This window comes from Panthera leo, chromosome D2, assembly GCF_018350215.1.
Source record: "Panthera leo isolate Ple1 chromosome D2, P.leo_Ple1_pat1.1, whole genome shotgun sequence".
Classification (NCBI taxonomy): Eukaryota; Metazoa; Chordata; class Mammalia; order Carnivora; family Felidae; genus Panthera; species Panthera leo.
Genome location: NC_056689.1, coordinates 49,769,286 through 49,786,493, shown reverse-complemented (window position 1 = coordinate 49,786,493; position 17,208 = coordinate 49,769,286). Strand labels below are relative to the sequence as shown.

At 42.1% G+C, this 17,208-nt stretch overlaps 1 protein-coding gene across 1 annotated transcript in view; it reads left to right on the top strand.

Annotated features, from left to right (window-relative positions):
- The window catches only part of SLC16A12 (solute carrier family 16 member 12), a 78,232-nt gene extending 63,497 nt beyond the window's left edge, over nucleotides 1-14,735 (top strand). Inside the window, 5 exon segments of the mRNA XM_042908806.1 lie at nucleotides 1,457-1,560; nucleotides 4,255-4,398; nucleotides 6,817-7,396; nucleotides 9,342-9,601; nucleotides 11,936-14,735. Coding sequence (XP_042764740.1) covers nucleotides 1,457-1,560; nucleotides 4,255-4,398; nucleotides 6,817-7,396; nucleotides 9,342-9,601; nucleotides 11,936-12,198 — 1,351 coding nt within the window. The 3' untranslated portion in view covers nucleotides 12,199-14,735.
- The last annotated feature ends 2,473 nt before the right edge of the window (nucleotides 14,736-17,208 follow it).

Genomic DNA, 17,208 nt, shown 5'->3' with positions numbered 1-17,208 from the left:
AATGTGTTAGAAATTTTAAGACCGTGACAGCTGAAATTCTATGCTTCTGAGTGCCAGATTCTGTGCGATTGCAGAGGATGCACGCTGGGAAAGCTGGCCCTGCCTAACACAGTTGTCCTGGTTCTACCTGATTCTCCTCCTTCTTCTTTTTCTCCATCACCCGCCTTCACATCTAGCAGCAACTGGAAAGGGCTGGGGAGAGAAATAACAGGTTACTGCGGGCTGCTGAAGCATGATGGGTTAGACGGTAGCCCTATCCAGAGAGACGACCTCCTATCTCATCCTCACCAAGACCTGATCCTTCCCTGGCTGTAATCGAGTACTAAAAGCTCCTGCCCTGAATTGGGAAACTTGCTAATCTGTATGACATTCATTCCAACTTGTACAGTGATACAAATCATTGCTCTAAAATCACTTACATCATTTTTTCCTGAGTAATTAACAATTTTTCAGTGTAAAGTTTCTCTGTCTCTGTCTGTCTGTCTGTCTGTCTCTCTCTCTCTCGTGATTATTTATAATCTCACCGTTCACATATAATGACTGGGTACTTTTTTGGTTCTTTCTCTATTTATATGAACTATGATTTTATCAAAATAAGCCTTTACTATATAAACTACTTTGTTTTACTTAACATTGTATTGTGAATTTTTTCCCAAATCAATAAATATATACCAAATCATCATTTTTAACACCTAAAAATATTTCATTTTATTGATGTCAAAATTTACTTAGCCAGTCCCTTATTGATGGGCAAATAGGTTGGTTACAATATTTGGCCTTTATAAATAGTTCTCTAAAATATATCCTTTTATGTGTATCTATTATTACTATTATTATCATCATTTGATTATTACCTTTTGTTAAAACCTAGAACTGAAATTGCTGGGAGAGGAGATGTAGAACTCCTTTTATTGAGAGAGAGAGAAAGAGAGAGAGCAGAGGATGGGCAGAAAGAATCCCAAGCCCCGACATGGGGCCCGATCCCATGAATTGTGAGATCGTGACCTGAGCCAAAATCAAGAGTGGAATGCTTAACTGGCTGAGCCACCCAGGCACCCTGAGAGATGTATAATTCTTAATTGTCAAATTGTAACTTGTGAAACAACCTCTTAGAAGTCACAGATGTTGGTGAAATATGAAGATAAGAAAGAACCCATATTTTTGACCTGCCATATTTCCCATAAAACCTTCCCTACAGCGGTGATCCTCATATCCACTTGGCTTCAGCAGCCCTTCTCGTGGATGAACATTTCTTCTCATCCTTTAGAGTGGCTCCGTAGCCATTGGGCCATTCTGACTTCCTACTTACTATGGCCCAGCAATGTACCACTGAAAACCAATTAAACCAGCTGAACCAGAATTTGAACAGCTGAACCAGAATTTGAAGCTGTGGTTTTGATCCATGCTTATTCTTTTTTTTTTTTTTTGTATAAAATTCTTGCACTGTATTTTTCAGATGTATTTCCATTTTTTTTGTGGAGTTCCAGACATACTTCACTCAGGATTATGCACAAACAGCTTGGATCCATTCCATTGTAGACTGTGTGACCATGCTCTGTGGTGAGTATCACCAGGGCTAGACAATTATTGGTTACTCTTGAACTGTACGTGACACTGGCCTTCCACTGCTTCTGTTTACCAGCTTTTTATGAATAGAAGGGCTTTGCTAAAAGTTGGCTAAGACTATATAAAAAGAAAAGACCGATCCTACCTTCAGCCAAACCCAACCAGACCTGCCCTTGGAATTAATGGTCTTCACCGAGGGCAGATAGAACAGGTGGTTAATTAACACTCTCAAAAAGACATACTATTTGGTGCTCCCATATAGAGATAGGGTGCTGGACCTCACAGGACTCATCCTGATTTGGGAAACAGTTAACCATACAGTATATGCTTGACCTCTCTTTGCTAAATGCTATGGTCCCTCATTCTCCAGTCATGAAAACGGTCATTGGATTGCACTATGAGCCGTTCCTATATGATCTCCTTAAGCAAATGCCAATGAAATCTTGTTCTTATTCTGTTCCCTTCCCAGAGGTTCAAAATGTGGCTCATGGATTTTGTTTTTCATGCGTAAACCTTCATTCTTAGAGAAGTATGAGGGAAGGATAGGATGATACAGTCATGTGATCAGCACGTTCACCGTCACTATAATTTCATTCAGGAAACCCCAAGGGGACTACAGAGGGCATATAGAGTCATCTCAAAATCCATGGAATCTCTCAATCCATCTATGTCGTAGAGGAACGCTAGTCTTGGGATTTTTCTTTTCGAACGTTTTAAACCAAAGTTCTTAAATGAATGTCTTAGAGAGTTTCTGAGATTGGGACAAGTTGGAATGATCTATTTGCAGTCTAGACCCATTTAATCATTTCATTTAAATGAATCCTTAGTATTAAAAAAAACCCACTATTATCTCTTCAGGCCATGTCTTGTGGCAAAAAGGAAATCCCATATTATTTAATAACTTATAAATAACATCAACTGATTCCACTCTAGGTACTGATTCATACTTATTTTTAGGAAAAAAAAAGGACACACTCAGGAATCAGTTGAATTGTGCTGAAATGTATTTCCTTTGTTGGGAGGAATTTGAGAGCAGTTCTAGGACGAAGAGCAGGTTTCATGAGAAGGCTAAGTTGACTCTGTCTACTGATAACCCTGGAAGGTCTTAAGGGATCAGAAAATAATATCTTTGGGTTTTCTACCCTGTTTTCTTGTTTGTTTGTTTTGTTTGTTTTTTTAATCAGGAAGACTATCACTTGGTTTTCAGGGTCATGTTATTAGTCACAGCCTTTGTATGACCATGCCAAGTGAGCCATGTTTATCTTTCTCAGATGACACAGGTGACTCATTTCCCTCACTGTTATCTTTTGGAGAATATTTATAATCCCCAGAAGAGGACTAAATGGCCTTCGGTGACCAACAGGATCACAGTGACTGTGTGATAAAGCTGGGTCGTATTAGATGCAGCATTTTAAAATTCAAGGACTGGAGGCCATGCAAGGACTTGAGGCCTGTTGGATCCAGTTTCCATGTACCAGTTTCCATGTTGCTCACCTGGCAACATTAGTTGAGGTCAGGAGATGGAGAAGAGGCTGCAGACACCCACTGGGGGCACTTTTCATTGAGTTTAGTGTAAGTTTTGTCACTTTCCAGTAGCCATAGCAGCAGCAGCCTGGAGACTTAGATACATTCTCGGGAGTTTTGCTCCTTCCTGTTCTCCAGAGATTATATAGACACACAGCCACTGTTTTAAGTAGGCAGGAGACATCAGGCTGACGGCTGGTTCTGTCACGTACATTTGAGTTGGGCCCCAGTTTCAACCTGACCAATACAAAATTATACTCCGCAGATACCCGAAGAACTTGCTCTTCTGATCTTCGTACTAGGAATACTGCTCAGCATGAGTTGTTCCATAGAAAGAATTCTCATGCTTTCCCCATGTCTCCTCTGCCATCAGTCTGGGAGGCCCAAGGAGACAGAGTAACAGGGTGAAATAACCCTGAACTTGGTGTCAGGTGCCCTGAGCTATAGTTGTTGGTGATCTTGGACATGTCATAGTCCCCTGAACTTCAATTTCTCCTTGGTCTATTCCAGCTTAATTAATATTCTATAAACCTGAAAGCTGGCACAATTATAACACATTGTTAAACCACAAATAGAGTGAGGCCAACCCAAATGTCGCTACGGATGTGAGGCATTTTCCTAGATTTTCTGGGTTTTGATTTCTCATCCACAGGGTTTCCTAAAGCCCGAAAACAGTACCAGATTGTGGAATGGTCTTTTTCCTTGGCCTTTTCCTGCATAACACTACTGGCCACACAGTGTTGCCACTTTCCTTCCCTACTAGTTAACTGTGATAATTATTGCTAATGATGCATGATTAATACTATGTGAAACATACAAGCCACATCCCTGTGTAAGTGGCATGTAATTTAAATAAGGAGCTGATTCGCTATTTTAAAAGCACCCCGAGCCCTGGAATTATGACTATAATAGAATGGAGAAGCGGAGGGCGCACGGAAATGCAACTCAGCGGAACCGATCCTAATTCCAGCTTTGCTACTTGTTCTCCGTGTGACCATAGACAAGTCATTTCCTCTCTCCTCAGTTTCCAAATATGTGGAATGAGCGAGACGGGCTTGATGCCGTAAAGATCAACCATTCTCTGTTCTGTCAACGCAACACCACAGCCTTTCCACAGTGCCCTCAAGGCCTCTCTGCTGAACCTATTTATTATTGTTTTTGAAGCTCCACTTGGGAGTGTCGTCAGCAACCATTTATCCTGTCAAGTGGGAATCATGCTGGGTGGCTTGCTTGCGTCGACTGGTCTCATCCTGGGCTCATTTGCCACCAGTCTGAAGCATCTCTACCTCACTCTGGGAGTTCTCACAGGTAAGGGCTCTTTGTACCGCTTGTCTCCCCACCCCCTTCAGGTGTTGTCAGGCACATCAACAGAACTGTCTTCCGTAAAGTAGTCATCTTGTTAGATGCGTAACGTAAAATTTTTTTCATGTTTATTTATTTCTGAAGGAGAGAGAGAGAGAGCATGAGCAGGGGAGGGGCAGAGAGAGAGGGAGACGCAGAATCCAAAGCAGGCTCCGGGCTCTGAACTGTTAGTGCAGAGCCGGGGCTCGAACCCACAAGCGGTGAGATCATGACCTGAGCCAAAGTCAGACGCCCAACTGAGCCACCTGGGTGCCCCATAGTTGCATAATTTAGTTGACTTAGCTTATGTCTACCTACCTAGCAGTTAAAAGAGCTGGAAATGCAATTGATTGCACTCCTGGAATGAAAATGTATCACTCCTCCAATTCAGTCACATGATAGAAGTGATTTCCGGCTTCCCCTCTGGTAGCAGTGGATGGCTGAGATTCTGTACTCAGAAGCAATGAGATGTTAGCCAGGGCACCGTGAATTTTCAGCGGTCATCATTCTCCCAACATCTTTGCCGAGACTCCAAAACACTATCTGCGCTCGACCTGAGTTGCCCCTGCTTTATAGTGAGTGAGGAGCATCATCCAATAAATGGGGGTTTACAATTTAAAAAAGAAAGCCCCATGGGGCGCCTGGGTGGCGCAGTCGGTTAAGCGTCCGACTTCAGCCAGGTCACGATCTCGCGGTCCGTGAGTTCGAGCCCCGCGTCAGGCTCTGGGCTGACGGCTCGGAGCCTGGAGCCTGTTTCCGATTCTGTGTCTCCCTCTCTCTCTGCCCCTCCCCCGTTCATGCTCTGTCTCTCTCTGTCCCAAAAATAAATAAAAAACGTTGAAAAGAAAAAAAATTAAAAAAGAAAGCCCCTTATTGTGAAGGTTTTTACATTATGCATTCTCTCTCAATGTGATGGAATTATGCTTTAGAGAATTATGACGGACCCTGCAAGAAGAGAAGTAATCTATGTGCATCCCATAAATCATACCTAAGGGCACTGCATAGCATCAAGGTGGGGTCACTCGGTGGCACTGGAGTGGCATTTTGCCCCATCACTCAAAGGAATGTGGAATAGCACTAACTCAGTCTGGGCCGTAGGGGTAGCATGATCTGGTCAATGAAGGACATAATCTCATAGTGATTTTATAAATCTGGCTCTGTCAGCTTAAAAAAAAAAAAGGTATCTGTTCCATGTAACCCAAAAATCCCAACCGCTAGGTGTCCAGTCATCCCAGTTTACCAAGGAGTGCCCTGGTCTTAGCACTGAACATCTCGTATCCCAGAAACCCATCGGTCCAGGCAAATCTGGATCATTGGTCACCCAGCACTGCAGATGGGAATAGGAGCCAAAGGTGGTTCTGTTTTTCCATTTAGATGCCATGAGTTCAAGGTTTTACACTCTTCAGATTTTCTTGACTTAAAAGGAGTAGAAGCTGAAAATCCTTAAAAGGCTTTCTGCTGACTTTAAGGAATATGTTCAGGTTTCTATGTGTACATGCTGTGTTCATACACAAAGTTGGCATGAAGTCTCCCCATTATGTGACATTATTCTGGAACTTTCATGGGGTCATATATGCTATTTAAACCCAAATTCCATGAGTGGTCCAGATGATCAGAGTTGTGTTTTCATAGGCAGTGAAGAGTTGAAGTAATCCTCTGGATAATTTAAGATAAAGAGAGGTATTGGGTGGGGAGAATAAGTTTCTTGGGTCAGCATTATCTTCATTTTCTAGTTAATTCAAATTCAGTTCGTGTAGTGATTTTTTAAGCTCTTCCTTTCATTTTAACATTTCATATATTAAAATAGATTTCATTTCATATATCTATCTATATCTATATCTATATATATGACTTTCTTCTTTGGAAGCAAACCTTAAAAAAATATGGCAGATATAGATATAGATATCTGTACGGGGCGCCTGGGTGGCTCAGTCGGTTAAGCGGCCGACTTCGGCTCAGGTCATGATCTCGCGGTCCGTGAGTTCAAGCCCCGCGTCGGGCTCTGTGCTGACAGCTCAGAGCCTGGAGCCCGTTTCAGATTCTGTGTCTCCCTCTCTCTGACCCTCCCCCGTTCATGCTCTGTCTCTCTCTGTCTCAAAAATAAACGTTAAAAAAAAAAATTAAAAAAAAAATAGATATAGATATCTGTAGATATCTATCCATCCATCCATCCATCCATCCATCCATCCATCCACACACACTATACTTCCCAAACTGTGAATGACTGGTCAGGGAGACTCCTCTTCAGCTTGCGTAGAAAATAGTTTTAAAAGGGTTTGACAGAAGGCCAGATTCTCTTTAATCCAATTAAGTTTATTATGAAATATTTTGTTTCATCGGCTGCTCACGGTATACCAGAACTCATATACTTCTCTTCATCCTTAGGTCTCGGATTTGCACTTTGTTACTCTCCGGCTATTGCCATGGTTGGCAAATATTTCAGCAGACGGAAGGCCCTTGCTTACGGGATCGCTATGTCAGGAAGTGGCATTGGCACCTTCATACTGGCTCCGGTGGTTCAACTCCTTATTGAACAGTTTTCCTGGCGGGGAGCGTTACTCATTCTTGGGGGCTTCGTTTTGAATCTCTGTGTTTGCGGCGCCCTGATGCGGCCTATTACTCTGAAGGAGGACCATACAACTCCAGAGCAGGACCACATCTGTAGAACTCAGAAACAAGACTTTAAGCGAGTGTCTCCCTGTGCAACTTTGACTAAAAAATGGGTGCAGACCTGCCTCTGTTGCTCTTTGCAACAGGAATACAGTTTTTTACTGATGTCAGACTTCGTTGTGTTAGCCATCTCTGTTCTGTTTATGGCTTACGGCTGCAGCCCTCTCTTTGTGTACTTGGTACCTTATGCTCTGAGTGTCGGAGTGAGTCACCAGCAAGCTGCTTTCCTTATGTCCATACTCGGGGTGATTGACATTATTGGCAATATCACATTTGGATGGCTAACTGACAGAAGGTAAAATCCGTGAAACCGCAGTCGGCCCCCTACCAGGGGACTCCCAGCTTTGAGATCCCCCTCATCCCCTTACCCTGTACAAAACCTACATCTGAGTGACGTCAATGAGTTTTCAGTATCTGAGGGCAACCCCCCTGCTGGTTCTTCTAGGTAGAGGTTGGAAACCTTTTCCCGTAAAGAGGTAGATAGTAAACGTTTTTGGCTCCGTGGGTCCTGTGATCACAAGTATTCAGTTCTGCTGTTGTAGCACAAAACAACTATAGACAATATGTGAAGAAATGAGAGTGGCTATGTTCCAGTAGGACTTTACTATGGATACTGAAATTTTAATTTCCCAGATGATTTTCACACGTTGAAATAGTATTGTTCTTTTGATTTTTTTGTTCCAACCACTCAAAAATAGAAAACGCTTCTTAGTTCACAGACAGTGCAAAAACAGGTGGTGATCTAGATTTGGCCATAGTTTGCCAACCTCTGTTCTAGACGGTTCAGGATGACGGGTATGTCTAAATTGCAGAAACCTGTGGTAACCACAAGTTCTGGTGACACATTTCATTCCATCCGAAGTCAAGTCAGTGCTCAGGCTGGGTGTTGTGGTTTTAGTTTAAAGACAGAACAAAACAAAACAAGCAAACAAACAAAAAACACAGAGGCTGGCTGGAAATGGGGAGAGGAACAGAATTGAGTCCAGGCAGGGAGATTAGGTGCAAAACTAACACATTATTTACAGCCACATGTTTGTGTTTGACCATGCGGATAGCAAATACTTTCAGTGTGGTTTTAGGCTTAGAAACCCAAGTTATAACAAATCTACTAGGTAGTTTCTTAAGCTAATGCTTACTGCTTGGATTGAAGAAGAGTGAGATACTCAGATTCTCTTCACACTCGAGCTGTGACCTGGGAGAGCAATCATCATGTGGCTTCTCACATATTATGTCTTCGGTACTTACTCAGTGTCCAACAGCCATTCTCCAGTGCTGTGAGTATAATATTTAAAGTTAATTCCAAATTTAATGGTTAAGGAAAAGCGGGAAGAGTTGGGGTCTCTATCTTGACCACTAACACCACAAGAAGCAGCCCCAGTGTAGGTTTGATAGAGGCATCTCTGCTCAGGGGCTATACCAGACCTAAGTTCTTCTGCTGGCTCTGCCCCTTACTATCCCTGTGACCTAGGGAAAATTAGTGACCCTCAGATCTTCAGGGGTCTTCATCTGTAAAACAGGCGAGTGCAATATTTTTCTGTTGACCTCTTAGCATTTTGTGAGGCTCAAATGAGACTGCGGGTTGAAAAACATTTGTAAAGCATAAATGGCCGGGGCTGATACTGTACCGAGTCTTTGAAATAATTGGTATCAATGATGAGTTTGGAGCTATAGGGGGAAAAGGTAACGGAAGTACCACTGGGGAGGTCTTGAAAATAACACTTAGTCCTGGTACAAGACTGACATCATCTCTGGCCAGTCATTTTAATGTCTTCATATTCTAGCTTCTCCCTTGTGTAACTTGGGTTATTGACCACATATGACGTAGCAGACACCAATGGGTGACGTACCTGAAAGCATCTAATATGGTAGACGGCTAGAAAATAGTCACCTGACACTCGACTTGTTATTTTACAACTATCCGTAGGGTGACCGTATGGGATAGGTAACCTTCCCATTATACAGCTTAAAGAAATGGAGATTAGAGTTAAGCAGTTCGTAGGTGACAGAACTGGATTCAGACTTCCGCCTTTCTAGTTTTAGAGCGTATTTTGTGCCACACCATGTTTCCTGGGAAGATGAAGTCTTGTGTTTTCCTATACCAAAAGAAAGATAGACGACATGGATAACGGGAAGCCTTCTCTATAAATAACTGCAGTGCTTATCACTGCATGGCCATGGTTCCAAAGCTCTTTGATAGAAGCTGTGCATTCTGCACTCATTCTTGGTCTTCAAATCCACAGGTGCCTGAAGAACTACCGGTATGTCTGCTACCTCTTTGCCGTGGGACTGGATGGGCTTTGCTATCTCTGCCTCCCAATGCTCCAGAGTCTTCCCCTGCTCGTGCCTTTCTCTTGTACCTTTGGCTACTTTGATGGTGCCTACGTGACTCTGATCCCAGTAGTGACTGCAGAAATAGTAGGGACCACGTCTTTGTCATCAGCCCTCGGTGTGGTGTACTTCCTTCATGCAGTGCCGTACTTGGTGAGCCCACCCATCGCAGGTAAGTTTCCAGAGAGATCCCCCCAGACACCTCTTCTGTTTGTCATACTGATGTGAAAACTGTCAACTCACACACAGACAATGGGGACTGGAAGTTAAGTTGGGAAGAGCGAAAGAGAAAGGGATTCAAGAGCCACCGAGGTATCATGGTCTCACTTGTATCCTTGTTTTATCATTTTCTTCCAGCCAAGTGGAGACTTTAGCCTACTTGGAAAGAAAAAGTCCAAAATTAGGGTCTTGATTCCATTCCACACTAATGATGGGAGCGATGGAATGGAGCAGCTGTTCAGGCTTATAAATAAGTCAGGCACATTCAGAGGGAAGTCTGGAGGGAGTACAGGATTCCACTTGGGGAGAGTGGGCAGTGAGGCTGAAATGGTAAGTGGGTGTCATAGCGGAGGGTCTTGAGTGCCAGCCAAAGGAGCCAAAGGGGCCCTATATTCTTAAGAGACTACGGATAGTATTTTTATTTTATTTTTATTTTTTATTTTTTAAAATTTACATCCAAATTAGTTAACGTGTAGTGAAACTATAGAATGATTTCCGAACCCAGCCATTGCTAAAGCAGCCAACTAGGGGAAACTGTGGCTGTTTCACAGCTGCAGATAAAAATTCCTGGTCAGGGGTGCCTTGGTGGCTCAGTCAGTTAAGCCTCCGACTTCAGCTCAGGTCATGATCTCATGGTTCGTGGGTTCGAGCCCTGCATTGGGCTCTGTGCCAACATCTCGGAGTCTGGAGCCTGCTTCAGATTCTATATCTCCCTCTGTCTCTGCCCTTCCCCTGCTTATTCTCTGTCTCTCTCTCTCTCTCTCTCTCTCTCAACTAAATAAACATTAAAAAAATTTCCTGGTCAGTTTAAATTCTGTGATATAGGACCATCTTTTTAGTGCTTCATTTTTTGGAAACTGCCCCCAAAAGGTCCCCCCATCCTCCCTTGGTAGCCAATTTTTGTGTTTACCAACCTTGGAGGGAGCAGTGTAATTCAGTTAAAAAGTCATAGTGCATAAATGAAATTTGGATTCCTGGGTCCTTTTTTTGATCCATGGCCTTCATTTGGCAAATTAGACATTCTCGTTGCCAGGCATTGGAGGATTAGGGTGTAAGTTCTTACCGTAATACTTCTCTTATTTAATTACTGTTAAAATGACAACTCTCTACTCAGTCTCTTTTGTTTGGTGCTACAGAAATGCATAAGCAAATCACAGGATAACTAAAATATTCAAGAGTAGTTTGGATTACAGGAAACTTTGTGGGGCTTGTAACAATTTCTGCATACTGTTTTTGACTAATGAAGTGGGTGAAAGGAAAAATCATATACTTTTCCAGAGGATTTTCTTGGCATAGAAGTTTAGAGGAGTTTTTAAAAAACTTTAATCATAAAATAATTGTCTGCCAAGGTCTAATTTGATCCCATCGATTCTCTGATCATTGTGGCCCATATTTTGCATATCATATGCCCTGGTTCTCCTCAAAATTTAGAGCAGGAATTGATATTGGGATTAATTTGTTGCAAAAGGAGCTAAAGAAAAGAAGAAAAAAAAAAGCCATGATTGCAAAATGATATCTTGTGAAGTTTGCGTTGGCCGCATCTAAGATGGCCTAAAGTTCTGAATTTCACTGTATGGGGTACAATGACTGGGTCCAGCTGAAAATTTGGATTCTTCTATATCCAGGAGCATGTTAAGGTCACTCAAGATAGACAGTATGTGGGTGTAGGGAATACTACCAGCATTTGGTACAATTATATTCTCTTAACACGAGAGATAAGTGATCCCAACATCAATAATTTGATGCTATTTTTATCTTTTCTACCATATTTTCTAGGATTAATGACAATATTTATTGTGCGATTACTAAGAATGGGACACTCTTCCAAGCACTTTACCTAGCAATGACAATACATTTAAGAACTTTTCCTAGAAAACAGAATGCATTTTCAGTTGCTGCACCATATTTTTAGATCTGCTTCTCATGTTAAAATTATAATGGTGGTGCTAGCAATCTGTTATTCTTATCCTTAGAAATGATTAGATTTGAGGCACCTGGGTGGCTCAGCTGGTTAAGTGTCCAACTTCGGTCCAGGTCATGATCTCACAGTTCGTGGGTTCGAGCCCCATGTCAGGCTCTGTGCCGACAGCTCAGAGCCTGTAGCCTGCTTCGGATTCTGTCTCCCTCTCTCTCTCTGCCCTCCCCTGCTCACACTCTGTCTCTCCCTCTCGCTCTTTCTCAAAATTAAACATTAAAAAAAAAAAAAAAAAGAAATGATTAGATTTGAGAGTAGGTAAATAATTGAATTGTCAACTCCACAATGTAATTTCGCTGTTGCTTATTACAGGATGGCTTGTGGATACGACGGGCAGCTACACTGCAGCCTTTCTGCTCTGTGGATTCTCAATGATATTTAGTTCTGTGTTGCTTGGCTTTGCTAGACTTGTAAAGAAGATGAAAAAAACCCAGCTGCAGTTCCTGGCCAAAGAGTCTGATCCGAAGCTGCAGCTATGGACCAATGGATCGGTGGCTTACTCTGTAGCAAAAGAGTTAGATCACAAAGATGAGGAATCTGTCGCTGTCGCAGTGTCTGGTTACAACCCCACATGACCAGTGGCCCGGAGCCTGGGAATCTTCAGGGCTGAGAGAGGTGGGACCACCAGACCGTGTGTGTCTCTGAAGCATTTTATTTTGGCAGAAGCACTGCCGTCCGAGGAAATTATTATTGTTGTTTCATTAACGCGTTTATAGGGGAAAATAGCAAATAACAAAGCACGTTGGACTGGCTCAGAGTTTCCTCATTTGGGATTTGTACTCACAATTGAACTCACATCTTTCAGGCAATGAGCATCACTCCGTGGAGAATGTTAGGACATAGCTGAGGCAGTTAGTGGTAATTGGGGGTAATTTCAAGGCATGACCAAAGAAGATGACACTGGGAAGCTTTGTCTCCAACTCTCTGGCCCTCCATCTTCCTCAGTCAGAAGGTAAAGAGAAACAATGACGTGTAGGTGAGCTTACTTTATGCTTTTTTGGAGAAAGGGGTCTGTATGAATCACTGCCTTTTGAAGAATCTAAAGTATTCTTCAACGACTCTGTTTAAAGCCCTGATGAGAATCTCCACTGTGAGAAAGGGTTGGCATCTTCACCTCTCCACCTCCACTGAAAGCCTTCTTCCTAAGACTGAGCGCCTCATCTCTGACCCGGCCCTCACCTCTGTTTCTATCACATATAATACTGAGTTTAGCAGAATACGCCAAGTCACAAGGGTGATTCCTCAGTCTCACCTGAAATGTTAACACCAACACGTCTTTAGAAACAAAGCTTTTATTGAACTTGCACACACATTCCTGTTAGGAACTGAAAAATGTTGGCAGTATTCCAACTGGGCAGGAATTGAATTCTCAAATCAGCAGGTGTCTGATGGGAGTTTTCTTTTCAGACCAGACATTTAGGTTCATCATTACCCAAAAGGGAGGCTTGCCTGAAAAAGATTGTTCTAGAGATACTCCAGAGGTGAGATTCCTTTCTGCCTGTGTTAATTCTTGTTCCAATGTCCACTGCCCTTTATCTCTTGATGGATAATCGTTCGAAACTTCATGGGCCTCTCCAGATGAATGAGAAGGCGTCAGGGGTTAACCTCAGCATCCTAGCCCTCTCATTAATTAGAGCTTTGTTCAGGCGAGAGGGAGGAGAAGGTGAAGAAGGCTAGAGGTGTGGTATTTTACAGTTCATAGAACTCTTTCACATACCTTCACTCCTTGGATTAGAATAGTTTACTCATTCTCAAGTACTCTATTTTCCTATAGTTTGGGACAATTTCTGACTCTTCAGAGGGAGGGTATCAAAGAGAAGAGAAAGGCCAGAGCCTCCAGCTTGTCTCCAACCACTTTTAAATCCACAGAGTGATAGCCCTGAATCGCCAAATCGTGTCATACCCGTAAATTAGGAGAAAATTACACAATTGAAAAAGGATCTTAATTATAGAGAAATTTTAAATCTGAACCTCAAAGAAATATTTTTACCCTAAAGGCCATTTAATCCATTGTCCCTCAGGTGGTCTCACAAATGCCTGGTCGGCACTGAGGAGGATCCTAGGTTGACGAAGCGTGTTCACCAAGAGTTTTGGCCTATAACTGGATTATTTCATAAAATTGCATATTAATACATTGCTTTCAGAATGAAATACTGACTTGATTTAATGGAAGAAAACTCATATTTCACTGCTGCTTTCCAAAGATAAATTTGAATGTCGCCTGTTATCTTTTTACTTAGCTCAAGAATTAAGTTTTGAACCCACTTACTAGATCATTTGCAATCTACAAATAATACTTGGAAAATATCTGTAAAAAGTCAAAGTTATGATGAACTTATGTGTGTTTGGAATAGCACTTTATACTAGATATCATTTGTTGAATCTTCAAGCCTAAAGATTTTTTGAAATATAAATAGTTCTAAATATTCCTAGACATATTTTTTCCTAGCGGCCAGAGTAAAATTTTCTTTCTCCAGTTCTGCAATATGATTTCTCTGAAGTATGATAAGTGTTCCTGAAAAACGAGTATAGAAACCAGAGCTTTAAAAATTTTGTTTAAAGTATTTGGGATATTTTTACTTTCTACACATGCATAAATTTGTATTTTACTTGCCCATTTGGAGCGCAATTTTAGAAAACCAAGGAAAATGTAGATCTTAGACTCCACCATTGTATCTCCACAAAATTTTACTGTTAAGGTTCCATGTGCCTATACTGTTTTTTCCAAAAGGGAGAGATTCATAGGAATGATGTGTTTTGTGGAATCAAGTACAAAATTGTGGTAGGATGATTCTGCATCTTAAATATTTCTTCATATCACTGTGAGCTCTACTTTGAGTAGAAAAGCAAAGAAGCTAACTTCTATCGATACACTGTACCATTGGGCCTTTTTTTTTTTTTTTTCAGATTGTGATTTTACTAGTAGATCAGATATTTATGCTCATATTTTCTTACTTCAAAAGCGTAATAAAATGAATTTATATTTGTGTTTGGAAACACATTTTTCCCTGTACAAGGGGTTTGGATTGAATGGCGAGTGAGCTTGTGTGGATTATGCTAAAATGTAGCTGGCATATAAAGATGTGGTAAACAATCAAATAATTTACAAAAGCCAAACCCATTTATTGAGTGTTTTTTTTTTTTTAACGTTTATTTATTTTTGAGACAGAGACAGAGCATGAACGGGGGAGGGGCAGAGAGAGAGGGAGACACAGAATCTGAAACAGGCTCCAGGCTCTGAGCTGTCCGCACAGAGCCTGACGCGGGGCTCGAACTCACGGACCAAGAGATCATGACCTGAGCCGAAGTCGGCCGCTTAACCGACTGAGCCACCCAGGCGCCCCAAGTGTTTTCAATGTATTAGCTACTGTGCTAAGCACTTCCTATGCATTGTATTATCTAATCCCCATAACCTCTATTATCACCACTTGATAGACGTGGAAACTGGGGTATCACGTGGCCACTGCACTTCCATTGCCTCCAGGGAAATCCGGTAAAGCCAGGAATCTATCTGATGCTGGACCCTGCCTCCTTCTCCTTGTGCCTATCTGGGTTATCTTATGTGTGTTGAAAAGCCATTTGGAAACAGGCCCTCCCTCGAGAAAAATTTTTTAAAAAACCTTTGGATTATGCTTCAATCTACCAATTCGTATAGGTAGGAAGATTCTAGAATGGAAATTTCCAAGAGTTTTCCCAAGAATCTGGTTCTAGCGAGACCACTACTTCCAGGCTAAGTGGCTTAATTTGCTGTCTATTGATCCAGGCCTCTCTTGGGGAGCATTTACGTGTGTGTAACAGGGAGAAGGAGAAGGTTGGGAAACATACTTTGTCCCAAAAGAGAGTTCCACCTTCTGCATTACCAGAGTCATGCTTTCTCAGTCAACAGTTGAATTCTTTCTTAAGTGCCTGCACCATTGCCCCTTGATGACAAAGATGGTAATGTCTATCTGGCACTCACCTTCCTCGTCTCAGTGGGTCTAATTCTGAAATTGTTTACTGAGCTGAGATAGTATGAAACATCAAGGTAGATATCTGAGTTTCTCTTCCCATACTTCAAAGTTCGAGCCTTTATTTTTTTTCTAAACCAAACAACAGATTTTTATACCTGTTGCCAGAGCAGCTACTAGTGAGAGACGACTGGGATTTTGTCCCATAACACAGAGAAATATTTGGTAGGGGGGAATGGGAAAATACTAAATCATGATCAAAAGACTGACATTTAAAGCAAAACATTTTATTATGGAACTTTTCAAACGTACAAAAAAAGAACAGTAAAATGAACTCGACATAACTACCACACAGCACCTACGATTATCTATCTTTCACCCTCCCCCTTGATGAACCTATTTGAAATACATTAACATGCTGACAGGGTATGTCTTCCTTCAGCTGCCAAGGAATAACTGAACCTGGCAAGAATAATTTATTCCTGCAAGCAGAGGGCATGGGTGGTTTAGTATCACCTATTAAGGGACCACGTCATTACAAAGCTGATTGGGTCCGCTTTCTTTCTGTGGCCTTTGGGCATCCAAGTTACAGGTTAAAATTCTTCCTCTGTCTTTCCCCAGCCCCCACGTGATCTATCCACCTGAAGCTTAAGGAGGTATCATATAAGTGAAAGTGCTTTTGAATTCTGGAAAAAAGTGATGATTATTACTCTTAATTATTTTAAGTGTCAGCGACCTCTTTCAGGAGTAAAAGCACTATATGTATATACATACATACATACGTACGTTTATTTATTTATTTATTCATTTATGTATTTATTTTTGGGAGAGTGCGAGTAGGTGAGGGGCAGAGAGAGGGGGACAGAGGGTCCAAAATGGGCTCTGCACTGATAGACTGACAGCAGTGACTCCGATGTGGGGCTCGAACTCACTAACAGTGAGATCTGACCTGAGTTGAAGTTGGATGCTGAACCGATTGAGCCCCTCAGGTGCCCCTATTTTTAAGGAATTAATTTATGGCCCACTTAAGATTTAGTTGACATTAAAAGGTATTAAAATTAACATTTTAGAAGATGACCCTTGGGGCACTTGGGTAGCTCAGTCGATTGAGCCTCTGACTTCTTCAGCTTGGTTCTTGAGTTCAAGCCCCACATCAGGCTTGCTGTTGTCAGTGCAGAGCCTGCTTTGAATCCTCTGCCCCCTCTCCTGGGTGGCTCAGTCGGTTGAGCGTCCAACTTCAGCCCAGGTCATGATCTCGTGGTCCGTGGGTTCGAGCCCCGCATCGGGCTCTGTGCTGACAGCTCGGAGCCCGGAGCCTGTTTTGGATTCTGTGTCTCCCTTTCTCACTGACCCTCCCCTGTTCATGCTCTCTCTCTGTCTCAAAAATAAATAAACATTAAAAAAAAAAATTTTGAATCCTCTGCCCCCTCTGTCTGCCCCTCCCCCTCTTGTGCTCTCTGGCATGCACGCGCGCGCTCTCTCTCTCTCTCTCTCTCTCTCTCTCAAAAACAAAAATTAAAAAATAAAAAGGCAACCCTTTTAGTTTTCCCATAAAATTGTTTCGCTTGTGATGGCAAGTTAGGTGTTCTCTCACTAACACAATGACGGGAGAAAAAGAGAGGCCCCAGTGCTAGCCGT